The 20,709-nt window shown below is 38.2% G+C and overlaps 1 protein-coding gene across 6 annotated transcripts in view; it reads left to right on the top strand.

The window, feature by feature from the left end:
* Positions 1–20,709, top strand: part of nedd4l (NEDD4 like E3 ubiquitin protein ligase) — a 100,789-nt gene that overhangs the window by 56,635 nt on the left and 23,445 nt on the right. For 3 of the 6 annotated variants that reach the window (XM_067423634.1, XM_067423632.1, XM_067423629.1), the window contains 9 exons: positions 872–933; positions 3,200–3,302; positions 4,107–4,267; positions 4,494–4,629; positions 4,804–4,989; positions 8,332–8,412; positions 12,260–12,319; positions 13,123–13,257; positions 16,850–17,017. In XM_067423634.1, coding sequence (XP_067279735.1) covers positions 872–933; positions 3,200–3,302; positions 4,107–4,267; positions 4,494–4,629; positions 4,804–4,989; positions 8,332–8,412; positions 12,260–12,319; positions 13,123–13,257; positions 16,850–17,017 — 1,092 coding nt within the window. The remainder of the gene's footprint in view (positions 1–871; positions 934–3,199; positions 3,303–4,106; positions 4,268–4,493; positions 4,630–4,803; positions 4,990–8,331; positions 8,413–12,259; positions 12,320–13,122; positions 13,258–16,849; positions 17,018–20,709) is intronic. The other 3 variants (XM_067423635.1, XM_067423630.1, XM_067423631.1) reach the window with 2 other exon arrangements.

Raw genomic sequence — 20,709 nt, 5'->3', positions numbered from 1 at the left:
CAATTTTCAATACCATGAGAAAAATGGCATATATATTGATAGATATTTGTATTATTGTCTCAAAGAAGACAGGTGTTGGCAAGCTTTGGGCTTGAATAAGTCATTGGTTTTCAAAATTTTGTTCCAGTTCATTTTTGAGCGAGAAATGCTTCTTGCAGTGGACATTTAGGAAAAGATATGGAACAAATCTTGGAGTGGAACAAATCTTGTTTTTGTTTAAAACCATTTTCAGTGGCTAAGTGAGATTTCTGTGCTGGACTGCATATTTAGACTCGCACACAGAGTCTGGTCTGTTTTCCTTGCGGCCGCCTACATATCTACTATTCACTTCTGCGTGGTTGCAGTCCAGACCACACGCTCCTTTTCTGTCTGCTCTTATTGCTGAATATTTACAAAAAAAGTGGTTTCCTATACTTGGATGAGACCTGTATAGATGCATATACATTTCCTTGGGGTGTTTATTTATTAAGATACCTTGCAGATTTTAGTTTTTACTGATTTTGAAGTCTGAATGCTTTTCACCTCCAGTTTGATCTAGACTTGCCAAACAGGAAAGCTCTCCTGTTTTCCTTCAGGGCCTCCAATCTTTCCTCGCATAGTTTTGGTTTCGGGCACTGGCAGAGGTGCCAATTCCATCAATTTCCATCAGATTGTAGCCACTAATGACCAGCCATGAATATCCAACCTGTGGGCTGTTTAAATGTAACGGGAGAACAGTGTTACATAAGACAGCTGGACGTCACCCAAGGGTCTATATCCCCGTTCCCCACTCTAAACCAAGCTGGGACTGTTATAGATGAATGCTTTGTGAGATTGCACTGACGTTAGCCTAGATTTGATGCATGTTTGTTTATTTATGTTGTTTGTATAGACGGAGGACCCTGCAATGGAGCGGCCATACACATTTAAAGACTTTCTTCTGCGTCCAAGAAGGTCAGTGGTTATGCAGCCTTCACAAACACCGTACAAGAACGTTAGTGGTTATATTTTTAGTTACAACTGTGTGATGTGTTGGTTTTGCACTTGACCTTATTCACTAAACGTTTGCTTCGATTCAGCACATTTGAGATTTGTCCATTTTTCTTTCAGAAAGAAATGTGCAAATACCAAACCAACAACAATGAATCCCCTTAATGCTTTATGGCTGTAGTTACAGTCAAAGATTTTACACAGGAACAGTTGATACTACTTAATTACTTCACTTGACTATATATGTCTATATGTATTCCCAGGTGTGTGTGTGTGTGTGTGTGTATATATCAGTGGCGGCTACTGGTCTGTCAGAGAGGGGAAGCTCATTTTCGGCCAATTGTCTTATTTATTTAAAAGTAAATTCTGCCCTACGTTCCTTTTCAAGAAAATGGTCTTTTACCCTGTGAATGAATGAACAATCTAAAAAAATATTAAACTCTGTAAAACTGAAACAAGGAATGTGGTGTATAATTGTGTGAAATGTATGATGAAAATCAAGCAATTTCGCCAAGCAAATATCAAAGAAATAGATTGCAGAAGTTTTTATTTCGACTGAACTTGAGAACCTGAAAATCCGCGATGGGACTGAGTGCGAATAGCTTCAGTGATTCCTTATAGTACAGAATCGCTGTCAGTCAAAAGGAGATGCAGACCCTCCAATCATCACGCAGAAGCTCGGAGTCGGGCCAGCTCACTCCCCATTCACTCCCAGAGATGCTCAACGTCCGTGGGCGGGACATAATCACAGCGTTTATCCAATGACCGTCTAGTTTCGAAGCGCTGAAAAAAACCGTTCAAAGCAGCCCCATTGAAGTCAATGGACGCTGGGCTTTAATAGGGAAATGCACTGTGACACTGAGTTAAGATTGTGCAGTTCTCACCTGCTGGAAGTGACAATATGGCTCATTTGCATCTCATTTAGATAAGCCATACCCCCTGTAAAGCTGCATGGTTGCCTAGTAACAACAGAGTCAATAAAAAAAATCAGACCACATACTATTAATAATAAAGGATAGCAGATTTTAACATTACCATTTAAAACCGCATTATAGTATTTTTTTTTTTTTTTGGGCAAGTGATACGATGTTAACGATTACAATTAAAATAAATAACAATAGGTTGGTATGGGAAGGTCTAAACATGAGATAATGTACGTGTTCTTAGAATGAACACAATGACAAATTTAGATTTTTATGAAAACTCACCCCATAAGAAACAAAAGTATTCTTGCAGATCTCGATTTCTCCAATGAAATAAGTCGTTCGGGCACACTTTCTGTTTGTCGGGTCTTCTTTGTGGATGTAACCATCTTCGAAGTTTGTACTATGCGTCTGTTTGCCTCTAAATGCCCAATAATTTGCATGTCTGCCACTCTTTTTCCGCAGCTAAAGAATCCAGCTGTATGTTGTACATAATGTCTGAAAAAAGTTTCTGGCTACACTACTGTCTCCCAAGCAGAGCGTTCTCTTTTCTCCTCGTGTAGCATGTACAGTTAAAGTTATGGATTTTCCCCATTTCTCTGTCTTTGTTCCCATCAAATGTTACTATTGATATAGCCTCTGATATCTTACGGTCCATCTCGTCAGACACCAGTCCGATACATTCTTCCTTCTCTTCATCTTCGCTCAGTCTTCAGTCCCTTCAGTCTTATTATGCCGCTTTCATCGTCGCTCAGATCATCTTCAGAATCAGTGAACGCTTATTCATAAGCATCCAGCTTGTTTTCTGTGTAACTGCCACGGTTCAGCTCGTCTGCGATTAATCACCATAATGACCATTGCACCTTCCTTGAATTTTGATATCAGCTAGAGCCGACCAGTGCGCTGCATAAGCATAACTAAGTAGCCACGCTTCCCTTGGAGGGTGGGGCAATAATACAATCTGGCTTATCCAGTATGGAAATGCACACAGACAATGACACTCCCCTACTACAAGAATCTCAGAAAAACAAGCCGAGTTCAACCTCAAAATGTACGCTTTTAAATATACTAATACTGCTATCTCAAACATGGAGAGACTTCTTCGTGATCTCAACTAACAGATTCTGCAAAAAAGAGAAAATCACCTATTTACCTAGAGAGAAAAAAATAGCTTCTTTCTCATTTTGCTCGAAAGTAGTGCTGCCGACTTGTCACTGGTTTCCATGACGGGTTGCATGTATGTTAAAAATGTTGTGTCTTTATTTTACTATACTCTGATGATTGTACTTGACTCTTATGTCCTGTAGTCACAAGTCACGGGTGAAAGGCTACCTGAGACTGAAAATGGCCTACATGCCAAAGAACGGAGGGCATGAGGAAGAAAGCAGCGAGATGAGGGAAGAGGCTGAGGTAAAACCAACCCATTAGCACAAAGAATGTATATGCATCTCCTTTAAATTACTCAACTTCCCCTCAGTGTTCACCTCAAAAAGACTTGTAATGACAATGTTCATTGTCAGGTATTTCTTTCCACCAACAAAGATAAGACATTATTTAATAGATAATATATGACAAGATAAGTATTAATAATGCATCACATTTCTTAGGAATTATGAAGGGTTTAGGCAATAACATTTATAATCAACTAATTTAATAAAGTAAAATTTGTGAATATGACATGCCGAAATGCAAATAAATTAAGGATTAATAAATAGATAAATATCAAGGGCAGTGTTATATTAATTACAGAACGTTTTCAAAGGACAAAAAAAATAAGAGACTCATTTAAATGTCTCCTTTCTTGCTTTCTCTCCAGATTTCTGTGTTTTTAGGGTCTTTTTATCCTCCCATCCCCACAGACTACTTGGCATTTTCAATTTTAAACTATGCCATTTGGCTTGAACCACTTGACTGTCTGGCATTTCCTTCCTTTAACTTTCTAGTTTCCTGTTCTCTGGCTTTTGTTTCCACTGTTCATTTTTCACTCTGGTTTGGTTTGATTTTTCTCTTTCTCTCTCTCAACTGTAGAGTGCAGTGTCATAGCAACTGCAATATTAATCATAATGTGGAATAGGATTTTTAAGATAAAAAATAAATAAAAACTGACTTCAAGATTTATGACTTTTTTATTATAATATTGATATTAAAATAATCTTATCATTTGTCCCTGTCTCTCAACTTCTATTTCTCTGTCTCTCACTTTCTTCTTCTCAGGGCTGGGAGGTGACAGACTCCACAGATCCAGGTTCACAGAGACCTCAGCAGCTCCTGCCTCCACTGCCTCCAGGCTGGGAAGAGAAGGTGGATAACCTTGGCCGGACCTACTACGTCAACCATAACAACCGCACCACGCAGTGGAAGAGGCCAAGTAGTGTGTATGTGACACCTTTTTCCTATTTATCAAAAAACTTTCAAAGCAAAACATGCAAAAACACTGAAATACTAAAATCAACTTTTTTGTGACATAAAAGGATTTCTTACAGATTAATTTACAAATGTTTAGGTAATGTGTAGCTATATTGAATATATCATGATTTTGAAACATCCTTAACAAATTCCGATATGTGTGGAACTAATTTTTTTCCCCGGTCTGTGATTTAGGGATGTGGTTTCAGAAACGGAAAATGATAATCACTTGCGGCAGATTAACCAGGAAGCTCACAGAGTTTTCCGCTCTCGACGGCACATTAGCGAAGACCTGGAAAACGAGCAACTGGATATCAGGGACATAGACGACGTTAGTATTTGTCCCCTGACCTCTCCGGCTATGTGAGCTAGATAGCATCATCATTTCTGTGAAATCTTTTGCTTTTGTGGTGAAAAATCTGATTTTCTTTCTTCATATTTACTGGCATTTTCTTAATAAAAGCAATGTTATGTTAGGTTCTCATGTATATCCCTTCTTTTCCAGTCATGGGAACCGATATCAGAGGAAGACCCAGCTTTATTGACTGATGGTCTAAACCATTCTCTGTCCGGACCCTCCTCTCTGGCGATGCCCCCATCCAGCACTCCAGAATTCTCAGATGAGATCAGCCTTAGATTGTCTCTTGCTCCAGACACAAACGGAGAAATCCCAGGACCCAGCTCTGCTGTGGTAAGAGAGAGGAAACAAAAACAAAGATCCAATCTTTGTTATCCACATTTTAAGTGCCTGAGGACGAATGTGGCAAATACATACATCTTTATATACAATTAGTGGCCAAATAAATATATACAATTAGTGGCCAAATAAAATGTAATGACCCCTCAGGTTGGATTAAACCATCGAAATAATATAAGGAAAATATTTTATCTACTGTATGTTTTAAAATATTTTAAATATGAGGTAAGAATAAAACACTTAAAAGGGTTAGTTTACCCAAAATTGACATTTCTGCCATTAATTACATTAATACTATCATGTCCTTCCAAACCCGTTAAGACGAATGAAGATATTTTTGATGAAATCGTGAGAGCTTTCTGACCACACAGACAACAACACAAAGACCACTTTCAAGGCCCAGTAAAGACATTGTTAATATAGTCCATGTGACTCCAGCAGTTCAACCTTAATGTTATGAAGTGACGAGATAACTTTTTGTGTGCCAAAAACGACCACTGTAGTCACATGGGCTTTTTTAACGATGTCTTTACTACCTTTTATTGGGCCATGAAAGTGGTCGTTGTGTTGCTGTCTATGTGGGGTCAGAGACCTCATCATAAATATCCTAATTTGTGTTCCAAAGATTAGCAAAGGTCTTACGGGTTTGGAACGACATTAGTGTGAGTTTTATGGATTTCATTTTTGGGTGAACTAACCCTTATTTAGCAAAAAAGGCAAACTACAGCTACAGGCTTAATTTTACTATGCAAAAAAGCTCTTACTATGCAAAAAGCTCACAGTAAAAAGCATACAGTGGCTATAACATATTTCATTGGTTCCTCATGTTTTTTCACTATTTCTTTGTATGTGAGCCTGGCCAAAAATAATGTCCACACAATTTGTCATGTTTCATTGCGTTTTCACAAACAAAACAATTGACTCCAAGCACAACTGGCAGGTATTTAGTCTACTTTAGGGTATTGTATTTTAAATTCTTGAAATAGTGAGAAGAATGTTGTTATTAATGATGTCAGAACTAATAGCTGACTCTGAAGCACATCCACACACGTGTACTTTACTACACTCATGCTGAATCACTCGATGAGTCATTGTGGTGGCATCGCAGGGGTCTTCTGTTCACTTCAGCGGACGGGAGCCACTCAGTTGAGAAAAATCTCTTACTACGGGATTGTTCACATTGCTCTGAAGTCTGGTTTGTTTTTTTAATTCATTCTGGACTTTGATTGTGGTTTTCACAATAATATTGGATAATACATTGTCCATTTTGTTCAGACATTGTAGTCTACAATGTCCAGATGAAAGTCTATATTTGGACTTTGGACGAACTTGCAAGGGGCCTAGAGATGTTGAAACGGAACTTTTCTGCTGATTGCTGATGCCTATCATGACATCTGCCACCGTGCTGAATTCATCAAGCATATCAGATACATAAGCGCCAGAGGCATTCGTGTATTTACACAGTCATGGATACGTTGTCTTTAAGATGATATATTTATACACTCACCTAAAGGAATTATTAGGAACGCCTGTTCAATTTCTCATTAATGCAATTATCTAATCAACCAATCACATAGCATTTGCTTTAATGCATTTATGGGTTTGCTTCGGTCAAGACCATCTCCTGAACTCCAAACTGAATGTCAGAATGAGAAAGAAAGGTGATTTAAGCAATTTTGAACGTGACATGTTTGTTGGTGCCAGACGGGCTGGTCTGAGTATTTCACAATCTGCTCAGTTACTGGGATTTTACCCCCATTTCTAGGGTTTACAAAGAATGGTGTGAAAAGGGAAAAGCATCCAGTATGCAGCAGTCCTGTGGGCGAAAATGTCTTGTTGATAATAGAGGTCAGAGGAGAATGAGAATGAGATTCTCTCAGAGGAGAATCAACATTGATTCAAGTTGAAAGAAGAGCAACTTTGACTGAAATAATCACTCGTTACAACCAAGGTATGCAGCAAAGAATTTGAGAAGCCACAGCACGCACAACCGGATGCGGATGGGCTACAACAGCAGAAGACCCCACCGGGTACCACTCATCTCCACTACAAATAGGAAAAAGAGGCTACAATTTGCACAAGCTCACCAAAATTAGACAGTTGAAGACTGGAAAAATGTTGCATGTCTGATGAGTCTCGATTTCTGTTGAGACATTCAGATGGTAGAGTCAGAATTTGGCGTAAACAGAATTTGGCGTAAACAGAATGAGAACATGGATCCATCATGCCACTGTGCAGGCTGGTGGGGATGTTTTTTTGGAATACTTTAGGCCCATTAGTGCCAATTGGGCATCGTTTAAATGCCACGGCCTACCTGAGCATTGTTTCCAAACCATGTCCACCATTTATGACCACCATGTACCCATCCTCTGATGGCTAATTCCAGCAGGATAATGCACCATGTCACAAAGCTCGAATTATTTCAAATTGGTTTCTTGAACATGACAATGAGTTCACTGTACTAAAATGGCCCCAACAGTCACCAGATCCCAACCCAATAGAGCATCTTTGGGATGTGGTGGAATGGAAGCTTCGTGCCCTGGATGTGCATCCCACAAATCTCCATCAACTGCAAGATGCTATTCTATCAATATGGGCCAACATTTCTAAAGAATGTTTTCAGCACCTTGTTGAATCAATGCCACGTAGAATTAAGGCAGTTATGAAGAAGAAAGGGGGTCAAACACAGTATTAGTATGGTGTTCCTAATAATTCTTTAGGTGAGTGTGTGTGTGTGTCCTTGTTTATATTATATTATAATATTGTGGGGACCAAATGTCCACATAAGGATAGTAAAACCTGAGATCACCTACATTGTGGGGAGCAGCCAGCGGTCCCCACTTTTCAAAATGCTTATAAATCATACAGGATGGGTCTATAAATCATACAGGTAAAAATGCAGAAAGTTTCCGGTTACTGGGGCAGGCAGTGAAGGGGGATAGAATGTACAGTTTGTACGGTATTAAAAAAACATTACGTATATTGAGATTCCCCACAAAGATAGTGAACCAGACGTGTGTGTGTGTATGACGCATTAGGTCTCATCACATCACAAATTACAAAAAACTACTTGAAAGCGGTTTATTAAAAAAACAAACGTATATATCAATAAATATTTAATGAATAATTTTTATTTTATTTTGCTGTTCAGATCCCAAACAACTGTAAAAAATTGTGTGAGATATGCCAAAAAATTGGATTTTTGCTGTCTGTATGAATTCACGACCTGTACTACCGGTACTTAGAAAATGGCCACTCAGAAGGATATTAGATATTTATGTCTTTATTTATTTATAACTGTGTCTAATGCCTTTTTATCTCTTTCTCTCACTCCAGCAGGGTCATCTTTCCTCTCGGCTACGCTCCTCTAGTATGACTGATGGAGTCAGTGATCAAACTCAACCTCCTACACCAACGGTACTCCTACTTTTCTCCTCTTCACCTCTCCTTCACTCTGCATGTGGTGATTTTTTACAAAACCATCTTTCACTCTTTTGGCATCAAATCCTGTTGTCTCTAATCTCGGCTTCCTTTGGGAATGAACAGGAATATTTGATAACACTTTAAATCGATAAAATTTCTACTTCAAAGCGTTTTACTTCATTAATACACATTCCTGACCTTATTGTAAATTAATAATCAATTCAGATTCAGTCATTCCACAAAAATTCAAAGATGATTTTATCATTTCAAAGAGGAAACAAAATGTAAAAATGATCAAAATTATATAATAAGCTCTGCTTCTCAAACCTTTTTAAGAGGATAGTGCATCTAATTTTCTTCCTCTCCAAAAAAACCCTTTCCTGATTTAGTCAATCTCACATGGAAACAAATCGTATCTTACAAATGTTAGAATGGGTTAATAATAACGTTTATTGTTGACTTTAATAAACTTTGGAGCCATGACACTCCTGACACATTTAGCCTTGGTGCTCATAGGGTTCAGGTCCGACATGGAGTGTATCCTGACAATGTCTTACCAATAATATCCTCCCACTTTCTACGGTATCTGTTAAAGAAAATAAATAACATACATTTTTACATTACATAATGACAGATTGACAGATCATTTAATGCACATGCACAGGTAGTTAAAAATATCATGAAACTTTGATTAATATATAGTCAATATATTATTATTATTATATATTTTTTAAATGTATATTTCACTGATGTTAAGAATTATATTATGTAAGTGACTCTCCTAATATTCACTCAGAAATGTAGCACCTGTCTTTGTGTTTACGTAGTTGTGCGTATGTCAAATCATAATTTAGAGTGACTTATAGGGTATTATTAAGCTCCTAGGATTGATTTATTGAAGCTATAGTGGTGATTATGATGTCATCGGATGAGTTAACATGTTTCCATGGTGATAATGTGTCTCTGGGAGTTCTTTTAATGGAACATTTGACAGAGCAGCTTTCTCGGTAATGTTTGGAAAAAAGTGCTGCGTTCTATAAAAGAGTTCGTAATCAATTGCCATTGCACAGGGGCATTTCCATTTACACATCGGTTTATTGGTGGACATGCTGATGTAGAGGAATTACACCGATATAACATCTCATAATGTTCCACAAACTTTGTAAAAATGTACGACTGAGAAACATCATACTCAAGTAGTCCTAATCCTCAAATTGGAATGGTAAAATCAGCGGCATCGCTACTGTCCTGACAGATTGAACAATCGCTGAGAATTGAGGATGCCTTCGAAGTTGAAATTTAGATATGGTAATGGCTGTTTCCGACACGCGCTGTAAGCAGTAGACCAATCACAAATCAATCACAAACAGACTGGGCCATCTGACCACTCAGGGCAGAGTAGGCTCTTGGAAAGGAGGGGGTTTAGAAAGACAGAATTTTCGAATGAACTGTTTCAAACTCTGAGAAAAGAGGTTGTGCAATGTAAAATTAGGAGCCTTTAAAATAGCATAATAAGGGAGTGATGGCATAATAGAGAGAGCATGGCCAAATGTTTGTTAATCTTTATGCTGTATTATGTAATAACCAATGTATGGTTTTTAATGCTGTAAGGTGCATGGCTGCACAAGAAAAACATTCAGTTCTAAGAAGTGTGCTGTATTTTTAAATGATCCGCCAAATGCTGTTTTACAGCAGATAAGCCACATATGGTAAAATTAAATTATCCATGTGGATGAGGTCACCGTGTGAACTGCTCCCGCTTGCTTGAGACAGGAAACCGACACAGACACTGGATGTTTCACTGGAAGTCCACCTCCACTTTTGCTTCATTTAAAGGCATGATTCCCAGCCTTGAGACTCGTATTTATTTTCAGACAATTTCCTGCCAGCTATTTTAACGTGACACAGTCCAATGGCCCCATCAGCTACTGTGTGCAACTGTTAAAAATGAGGTTTGTGGAAGGGTTTAGAGGTTGAGCTAGTCCCTTTGAGTGCTTTGGTGTCTCTTTCATTATTGTATTGTGACATTTAGACCAGTGCATGCTGGGAATTTCCAAGATAAGATTTGGCAACTCACGGAGGAACAGCTCCATTAACCAATAGCTGTGGATAACGATCAGTTATTATACCTTATAAAGGCATAAAGCAAATGTGATGCACACTTACTTCTTCTAAGCCTTGTATGATTTAGTTGTTTGTAGAGAATTATTTATATTAATGCTAGATGTACTGACAAGGTGTTCAGATCCATATCCACGCTCGACTCTGGAGTAGTTCACCCATAAATGACAATTGTCGTAATTTACTCATCCTCATATCGCAGTGCCAGCACCATTTCCGCTTTTCCGCTTTAACGCAGCTCAGTTTATCATATTAGATAGATTTAAGTGTGTTTAAAATAATGTTATGACATTACTCTGTGCTTTCGCTCAGCGGCTGCTGTGACACTTGTTGCACGCTGCTAAGAGTAAAGCATTTCTGACAAATAAAACCGAGGGAAGAAAGTCATACAAGTTTAAAATGACGTGGGAAATCATTTTCATTTTTGGGTCATCTGTTCCTCGATGTGTTTGTCTTATTCTTCTAGTCCCAAGTTTTGGGGATCTCCTAGTGCCTGGGATCATTTATCTCCTAGTGCCTTGGGATCATTTTAAAGAGCAGTCTTAAAAGTGTAAACTGTCCACCTGAATAGTTTGAATATAAAGTAGTCACATTAATATTTTACTTCCACACTTCAACAACATTCTTGAACTTTGAAGCTTTGAAGTAGCATTTCCTTTACACTGGAAAAACGCTTTTCCTCATCCGCTCGAATCTGCTTTTAAATAGGCACGTTTTCCATGTTCTCTCTGTGTTCTGACAAGAGGCCGGTTGGTTGGTGGCCCGGTTGTCTCTGACTGTGAAGTGCTTATCAGAACTGGAGATGAGGGATTTCGCTAGTCACAGAAAATCTGCAGGATATTAGCGTGGGTGAGAGGTGGCATTTCCCCCACACTTCCTGTCCCTGTGTGCGAGAGGAGGCTGACATTTCATATGCAATCATTACTTGAGAGGATGGCTAATAGGATTTCCCTGTTTGAGACGAGTGTGTTTTATTATATTCATATAAAAGCAGATGGAGAGCATTTCATTGTCTTGTCAAAAGAGTTGGAAAGTTGAATCTTTCAGCAATTGAAATGTAAACACTGTGTCTGTGTGCCAGTCAGATGCTAGTCCAGGTGTTGTTTCCTCAGCTTTTTTATTGTCAGTGAGTCAGTAGGCAAGTGTGAGTCAGTTTTTTTTATTTTTTTTATTTAATTTAGCTTCATGGTTTCAATGTTAACATCTGGAGTTCCCTTACACTTGTATGAATGAATTAAAGGAATGGTCCACACAACATAAAAACGCTGTCATGTTTTACTGTCATTATTAGACAAAAACAAAATCATGAAACTGTAATCATCACTTAATTGCAAATTAATTATGCTTCCCAGTTTGTCATGCACTCTCCTATCATTCTTTATTCAAATCAAATCTAAATGTGTTCTCAAATCTAATCATTCAACAGTGATTTCATATTAAATCCACTCCCTGGAGTTCATCTAATCACATCTTGTTTGATATTCCAATTTTTTTTTTGGTTGCTGAATCTTTGTCACACTTCAGGGGACTTCTCACAAAATCACCCCCTTCAGCTGTCAAAAATTACCTAAAATAACCAAAACCACCCTAAAATCACCCCCCACTCACCATTACACTTTCTGGCTGATCCTGTCCTTCCATTTGCCCTCATTTCCCCTCTCCTACTGGCCCAAAACTGGGCAGTTGCCCGCCCCATCTAAAAGCAGCTGTTATTGTCCAGCAGAGCTCCCAGACCCGACGAACAAGAGCACAAACGGTCACAGGCGTTGAGGACACCATGGTAATATCCACATGTTGTACATTTGTGCTCTCCTGTCTTCTTGGTTCTTTCCCTCCTCCTTTTTCGTAAAAAAACAAACAAAAACATTTTACCATATTAACATATACAACTTTTTTTTTTAAATAAATGTTGCTTTTAATTTATTTTGTATTTAATTTTTTTATTTTAATGTATATTTATTTTCTTTGTTATTAATTAAAATGATTATAATTAATGTATTATTACTTTATTTAATTTATATTTAAATACAAATTAGAAAATTAAAAAATGTGTTTTTAAAACTTTTTTTATTATAGGAGAACTATTTTAAAAGTGCAGTATTTTATGGAACTATTTTCTCATTTTACAAATATTTCTTCTTTTTTATTTTATACAAGTTTTTTTTAGCATGTGTATGACCATAAAATTAGAGATTTATAAGGGGTTTGGTTTACAACTCGACTTCACCCTACATGTAAAGTCACCCAGACACATCTATGGGATACATTTCAAATGTTTTTGTAATACTATAAATCATGTCATCTAGAGTGGAGTGTGTTTTGTATGTTGTGTTGTTTGGGTGTTCTTGTGTTTATATCTGCTTTTGTGTCTGTGAAAATGTGTTAGTATTCTGGATTTAAGTGTGGAATATTACCACACTTATATTATATGTCATATCGGTTAACAAGGCTTCTCATACAATATAAATATGGCCCTGATATCACTGTCAGTCCTCCTACAATGAATGAACCTAAATAGATTTTAATCTCTGCGGGTTTTTACTGCTGCTTTGGCCTCTGAATTGTTCTTTTCACTTTGTACAGTCTCCATCGGCCTCCTACGCCCTGACCACACCAGGTCTTCCGCCAGGCTGGGAGGAACGCAAGGACCCCAAGGGACGAACGTACTACGTCAATCATAACAACCGTAGCACTACCTGGACGCGGCCCGTTTTGCAGGTACGGTAGTCTAGCGTAGCCTAGCTAAAGCTAGCAGAGGTCTATTCTTCATCAGATGTTTTTCCAGCATCATCATATGCAAATCTGACTTTTATACATTCCTTTTTTATGACCCATGTTTCTTTACTGCATCAGTCTCATCATTTGTATTGTTCTGTCTTTATCAGTTTGCAGTTTCCATGTTATTGTGTCCTCATCCCTTCACAATGTCTGGATGTTTGTTCTGCCAAGCGTTGTGTGTTCCCTTGATCTATTTATTGCTTCTCTAGTCCCTCTTGATCTATAGCTCATCTTCCTCTTCCTTGTCCTAGTAAACTCTATTCTTCATCCTTTGTAAGATGCTCTCAATTTCTTTCTCCCTTTTAAAAGAGAACAGATAAAAAGGTTTTTTTAAGAGGACCTATTATCGATAAATATACAAACTATTGATTTTGTTTTCGGGGTGTACTAGAATAGGTTTTCATGCTTGAATGTTCAAAAACACAAGCCTAACGTAGTCATACTCAATTCTAGTCAGAATATGAGTCTGAAACTGCTCCATTGGGCTGATTATGGGGCGTGTTTCAACCGAACCAGGAAAGACATCAATTGGATAGACCTACAACCAATCAGAGCAACGAAGCGACGCATTGTCAAATGTCAACATAGTACAACGCGTTTTTTTGTCCGCGGGTTGAAGTGACTATTATGTGATATATAGACCCCGTGAGTGCGAATTTTAGCAGGCAACCTTGCCAAAATAACACACATTTTAGCCCCCAAACGCCATTTTTCCCCTGGAGAACCCCCTGAGAAGCTATTGTTTAGGGCTAGTAGTTGGCGGGTTTTGTTGTAAAAACGTGGCAACCCTGTCTGCACGCACGCTGGAATCAGGCTGGAATACACGATCATTGCCAGTGTTGTAAAAAAATTTAATAATTTAATGATACACAGAGTACTGACCCAACATGATCATCATTTCAGAGAGAAATTGTGAAGGTGAATGCAGATACAAACAAGCTCTCTGTTTAGGATTCGAAAAAATATAATTCAAGCCCCTTTGATGACGTGGATGATTACGTTACTGTTGATCATCTGTCCGTCATCGTCTAAAGCCCGCCCTGATGATTTCATTGGTCCGAACTGTTTCTGTTCGGGGATAATCACTCCTCTATGGAGCAATGCCAGACCGAACTGCCCGACCTAAAACATTTGTGGGCGGGGCTAAGTTCGGCTGGCATCCAGGCTAAAAAAACACATTATTTTTCACATATTTCACCATTGATGCTAGCCTGGATGCCAGCAGAACTCAGCCCCGCCCACAACATTTGAGCTTGGGCAGTTCAGTCTGGAGTCGATCCATAGAGGAGTAATTATCCCCGAACAGAAACTGTTCGGACCAATGAAATCATCAGGGCGGGCTTTAGACGATGACGGACAGATGATCAACAGTGACGTAATCATCCACGTCATCAAAGGCACCAACTACTTGCCCTAAACAATACCTTTTCGGGTGGGTTCTTCAGAAAAAAATGCTGTTTGGGGGGTAAAATGTGTTATTTTGGCAAGGTTGCCTGCTAAAATTGGCATTCATGGGTCTATATATCACGTAATAGTCACTACAACCCGTGGAAAAAAAACGTGGACTTGGCAACACAGTGAAGTTGAGTTCTGTTGACATTTGACAACTAACGTTATGTGTCGCTCCGTTGCTCTGATTGGTTGTAGGTCTGTGCAATTGACCAAGTTAGACTACATTGACGCATCACCTCTTTTCCCAGTGTGTCAGTAACACTCTGGGCTCTATAATACACCCGGTGCAATGCTACGCCAGGCACAAATTAAATGTTTGTTTTGCTAGATTCTGCAGTTACAATTTTCATGTCCAGCACCACGTCGTTTAAATATCAAATGCCCTTGGGCTCATCTGTTCGCTGGTCTGAAAACGAGGCGTGTTCAGGCGCATTGTTGACGCGTTGCTATTTTGAGGCAACTGAAAAGGACTGAGACATTTTTTGTTTTGTTATGTAACTCTTTCCCTGCCAGTGGTTTTTAAAATAAGTTGCCAGCCACCGCCAGGGTTTTTTTAAACATTTTCACCTAAATGTAATAGCCCATAGAATATTTTGTTTTATGAATATCTGAGCATGCAATATTTCAAAAGAAAGCGCTGAAAAAAAAAAACTTTTATTCTAGCTTCTTGCATTCTTTTTTTATCAACACTTGAATATGGGTTTTATATATAAGCAACATTTTGAACAAAAAGCTGAGAAAATCACGTTTTTGTGAAAGACTATTCAGATCAGATTCAGAACGATGATCAAACACAGATGGAGGAGATTGAGTCTATCAACACCTTTAATGCTTGCACAGTCCTGTAGCTTGTCCTGGGTCCACATTTCATTCAGTAGTTTTGATTTATATGATGTCTAATGATGATGATCACGTTATTTTTTATATGCATATGATTACATACGATCGCTTGTTCTTACTTGCGTGTGTTTTGATCAGGAGATCTAGTACTCATTCAGGAGATACGTAATAGCGCCCCCTAGCATCTTAACAGTGAAAACGCGGAAACCCAGAAAATTCCGTTTTTGGCCGGGGAGCGTTTTCTCACAAATAACGGAAAATTCCATGTTTTGTAAGTAATATGCTCCTATAGGCGGGTGTACAACGCATGTACACTGCTTGTTACACACACGAGGATGCGCAGCAGCACACAAACATGTTCAAATATTAAAAATAAAAGGATTCCTCCTTTTATATTATGTAAATAGCAAATCTGGCATGGTGCAAGCACAATTGGCTTTTAAAGATAATGGGAGATGGGACTCTGATTGATTTATTGCCCGTTACGCCCAAAACACACCCTTGACTCATTACAAGACCGACTGGTTAAACTAACATATGTGGATTCTGACATGTCCTAAGTGCACCTGCACCATGTGCTTCAGACCATGCGCTTAGATCGTTAAAATATTCCTATCTCTATGAAGCCCCTCCTTCCAAAAATAGCATTGTGCTCTTATTGCTTGGCTGGGCGAGTGTGTTGTGACTGGTCAACCATTTTGAGCATGTTTCAGAAACGCCACGCCCTTTAACATAACCACAAGATTTCACACAGCTCAGCCAGGCCTAATCCCTTTTATTTTGCATATGCCTTAGGCAAGAATTATTTAAAATGAGGAATATTGTGAAATATGCATTCCTGGAAGAAAATTCAAGATCAGAAATTCAATCGAAATAGTGATATAGAGATGCTACTGATATAGAAAATAGCTCCCTTTGCAACTTACTTTGTGTTTTGTTACTTTGTAGACATTTTTCAAGCTCAAAGACAGTTTAAAATGTAAAAAAGCATAATAGGTTCAATTTTTTAATTTCCTCAAAATATTCCAGTTATAAACCTAACAAACTATGTTGTCCCCATAATCAAATTAAACCTTACGTTATTGATCATTTGAATCAGTTTAATTAGGCTTAATTTCCTAATATATTATTTTAGACCTCTTGTATTTCTTGAGTGCACTCAAGCTTGACTTGTTCTTGGACGTTGCTCCCATGGACCGGACATGTGACTAGCTAGCTAACCCTTCTCTTTGCCCAACAGCTCACTGAAGATGGAGCCAGTACCTCAGCTGTGGCAGCAGGGGGCGCTACAGCAGCCGCACCCCCCGCTTCCACCCCTTCCTCCTCCAGCGTCCATCTAAGCGAACCACAAGTGCGCAGACCCCGTAGCCTCAGTTCCCCCACCGTCACTCTCTCTTCTCCAATAGAGGTGAGAACATCCCCTAGTCCCTCTGTTCCGCCTCTCACTTCCTTCTTTCCTTTAGCCTTGCCCCTCCTGCAGGTTCAAACATCCTTGGCTGTTCCTAACCAGTTTTTTTATTCAAAGTTTCTGTCAAGTGTTAAACAAACACTTATAACACCATATTATTTATTTTTCATTATTTATACTATATTTCAACAGTTTGGGGTAAGATTCTTTAAATGTTTTTGAAAGAAGTCTCTTCTGAAAAGGCTGGATTTGTTTGATCAAACATACAGTACAACAATGATATTGTGAAATATTATTACAATTTGAAATGGCTGTTTTCTATTTTATTATACTTTAAAATGTAATTTAACGTTACTCAGCATCCTTACTCCAGTCTTCAGTGTCACATGATTTGCTCAAGAAACATTTCTTATTATCTAAGTTGAAAACTGTGATTGCTTAATATTTTTGTGAAAATCATGATACTTTTTTACTTTTTAATGTTATATGGTACTACTGTAGTTTGTATTAATTGTATAACTCCTTGCTGAATACAAAAATATGAATTTCTTTCAAAAACATTGCATATTTCAAATTGCTTCAATGCATGTATGGGTGTGCTCCTGGTCAAGACCATCTCCTGATCTCCAAACTGAATGTCAAAATGAGAAAGAAAGGTGATTTAAGCAATTTTGAGCGTGGCATGGTTGTTGGTCTGAGTATTTCGCAATCTGGTCAGTTACTGGGATTTTCACACACAACCATTTCTAGGGTTTACAAAGAATGGTGTGAAAAGGGAAAAACATCCAGTATGCAGCAGTCTTGTTGGTGAAAATGCCTTGTTGATAATAGAGGTCAGAGGAGAATGGGCCGACTGATTCAAGTTGATAGAAGAGCAACTTTGACTGAAATAACCACTCGTTAAAACCGAGGTATGCAGCAAAGAATTTGTGAAGCCACAACATGCACAACCTTGAGGCGGATGGGCTACAACAGCAGAAGACCACACCGGGTACCACTCATCTCCACTCGTTAAAACCAAGGTATGCAGCAAAGAATTTGTGAAGCCACAACACCCACAACCTTGAGGCGGATGGGCTACAACAGCAGAAGACCACACCGGGTACCACTCATCTCCACTACAAATAGGAAAAAGAGGCTACAATTTGCACAAGCTAACCAAAATTGGACAGTTGAAGACTGGAAAAATCTTGCCAGGTCTGATGAGTCTCGATTTCTGTTGAGATTCAGATGGTAGAGTCAGAATTTGGCATAAACAGAACGAGAACATGGATCCATCATGCCTTGTTACCACTGTGCAGGCTGCTGGTGGTGGTGTAATGGTGTGTGGGATGTTTTCTTAGCACACTTTAGGCCCCTTAGTGCCAATTGGGCATCATTTAAATGCGACAGCCTACCTGAGCATTGTTTCTGACCATGTCCATCCCTTTGACCACCATGTACCCATTCTCTGATGGCTACTTCCAGCAGGATAATGCACCATGTCACAAAGCTCAGATAATTTCCAATTGGTTTCTTGAACATGACAATGAGTTGACTGTACTAAAATGGCCCCCACAGTCACCAGATCTCAACTCAATAGAGCATCTTTGGGATGTTGTGGAACGGGAGCTTCGTGCCCTGGATGTGCATCCCACAAATCTCCATCAACTGCAAGATGCTATCCTATCAATATGGGCCAACATTTCTAAAGAATGCTTTCAGCACCTTGTTGAATCAATGCCAAGTAGAATTAAGGTTCTGAAGGAGAAAGGGTGTCAAACACAATGTTAGTATGGTGTTCCTAATAATCCTTTAGGTGAGTGTGTGTGTGTTGACATGGAGTTCTGAGACAAAAGATTCTAGATAAACTTCTGAGGTCCTGACAGATGTGTTCTTTGATTTGAATCATGTAACTGGCGTAAGTGAGATTCAGAGGATCATTTGTGCAGTTCTCATTACATTTGGTGCTAGTGTAACCCCCTCTTTCTGGTTCGCTTTTTCCATTTTGACCCTCCCAGGAAGGACCACACGGAGACGTATCTAATTTGGGTTTCACACCGGTTTTATTTCCATTGCCGTGTAATATAATGTCCGCACACAGTTGGTCGAGATAGGAAATCAGAATTACGTTCTTTGTACGCTGCCACTGGCTTCTTTTAGATATTAACAGCTGAGGCAAATGATTAGTCGTAGCCCTTGTATTATGCATGGAGCAGTTTTAATATGAAAGTATGATGTCCCAAAAGCCATTTCAGTCAGGAGACAATTTCCTGACCCATCTGCTCCAGACCTTTCAATTCAGGGTAATTTAATTCACTTCGATTCACCGTAAAGGAAAAATATAATCCTGTTATTTCTGCTTAGTGCCATTATCAGTCATCATCTTGTTCTCTTACAGCTGCCAACAAAAATGTTTTATTTGTTTGTTTTATGAAGGGTTTCTGAGACTAAATGTTAAGGTAACCTTTATGCTAAGTCCAGTTTTCAATTATAAGAATGTCTAGGGGTCCTAATAATTGTGGCATACGTTTTGGAGAAAATGTTGAAGTACTTTTACTTAAATAAGTTAAAGTACAGATAGCATTTTAGTACTTGTAGTACTTGATTTGTGCACTTTATCCTACTGGATTTTTGTGCAATTTTTGGATTTCTTTTTGGGACACATGCAGTTCACACATATGTATTGTCTATTCACACATAATAAGAGGATTTATTGTAATATTTACTGTCAGAATGGCTTCTTTGCATTTTTATTAATTTATAATTCATAACATTTATTATAAAAAAGTGATCTTGACTAAAAAACATATTTGAAGACTATAAGTAAAGAGTGAAACATCTTGGGATGTATCGTTAATCTTCCCACAGGCTTTCAGAAGTTTAGTCCATATTTGTGATTTAATCAGAATGCTGAATTGAGCAGCTGTTGTGTGTTAATATACTCATCACCATTTACGTGTGTGTGGAGGGAACATGGCTGTTTTCTACCTCTGCTTTGTAAGTTCGTATCAGTTGACGCTACCGAAAACTATGGGTAGGGGCAGCTGTCCGTTTGCTTATCGTGAAACGAGCCAAAGTATCACCATTGCCAAAAAGAAGTTTAATCTCTCAGACAGCCATGACTTCATAGTTTCCTTCTGTTCTATTGCTCTAAATCCATGTCTGACCTTAAACCTGCTTCTTATTTAGTTTTAATAGACCATTTATATATTTATATGTAGCTATTGTGCTACACTAGATTATACTTGCAATATAATATAATATATAATTAGTGCTGTCAAACTTTAAAAAAATTATTATACACATAAAAGAGATATATATATAATTATACATATGTTATACAACAATTATGCATAGCTACATATGATGGAAAATATAATAAAAATGTATTACATTTTAATTTGTGCTCATACAACAGTATATGTGGCCTGTTGCCGATTTCCACTGGATATAATTGATTACTAATTTTTTTTAAAGCATCAAGAATAAATAATAATATTTATAAAATATTGTATGTGTTTTATTATAATATAAAACATTATAATGTAATATATTTTATATAATATAAAAATTATTTCTTTGTGATGCATACAAAGTGGTAAACAGCAACAGGCCACATGTACCGTTGAGTTAAAATTTTAATGTAATCCAGAATATTCCTTTGATAATGGCAAACAGTCTTATCTGTCATGATGGGCCTCAGCCACAGC

Source organism: Pseudorasbora parva, chromosome 18 (assembly GCF_024679245.1).
Source record: "Pseudorasbora parva isolate DD20220531a chromosome 18, ASM2467924v1, whole genome shotgun sequence".
NCBI lineage: Eukaryota > Metazoa > Chordata > Actinopteri > Cypriniformes > Gobionidae > Pseudorasbora > Pseudorasbora parva.
The sequence above is the reverse complement of the archived record's forward strand: the minus strand, read 5'-3'. Positions and strand labels throughout refer to the sequence as shown.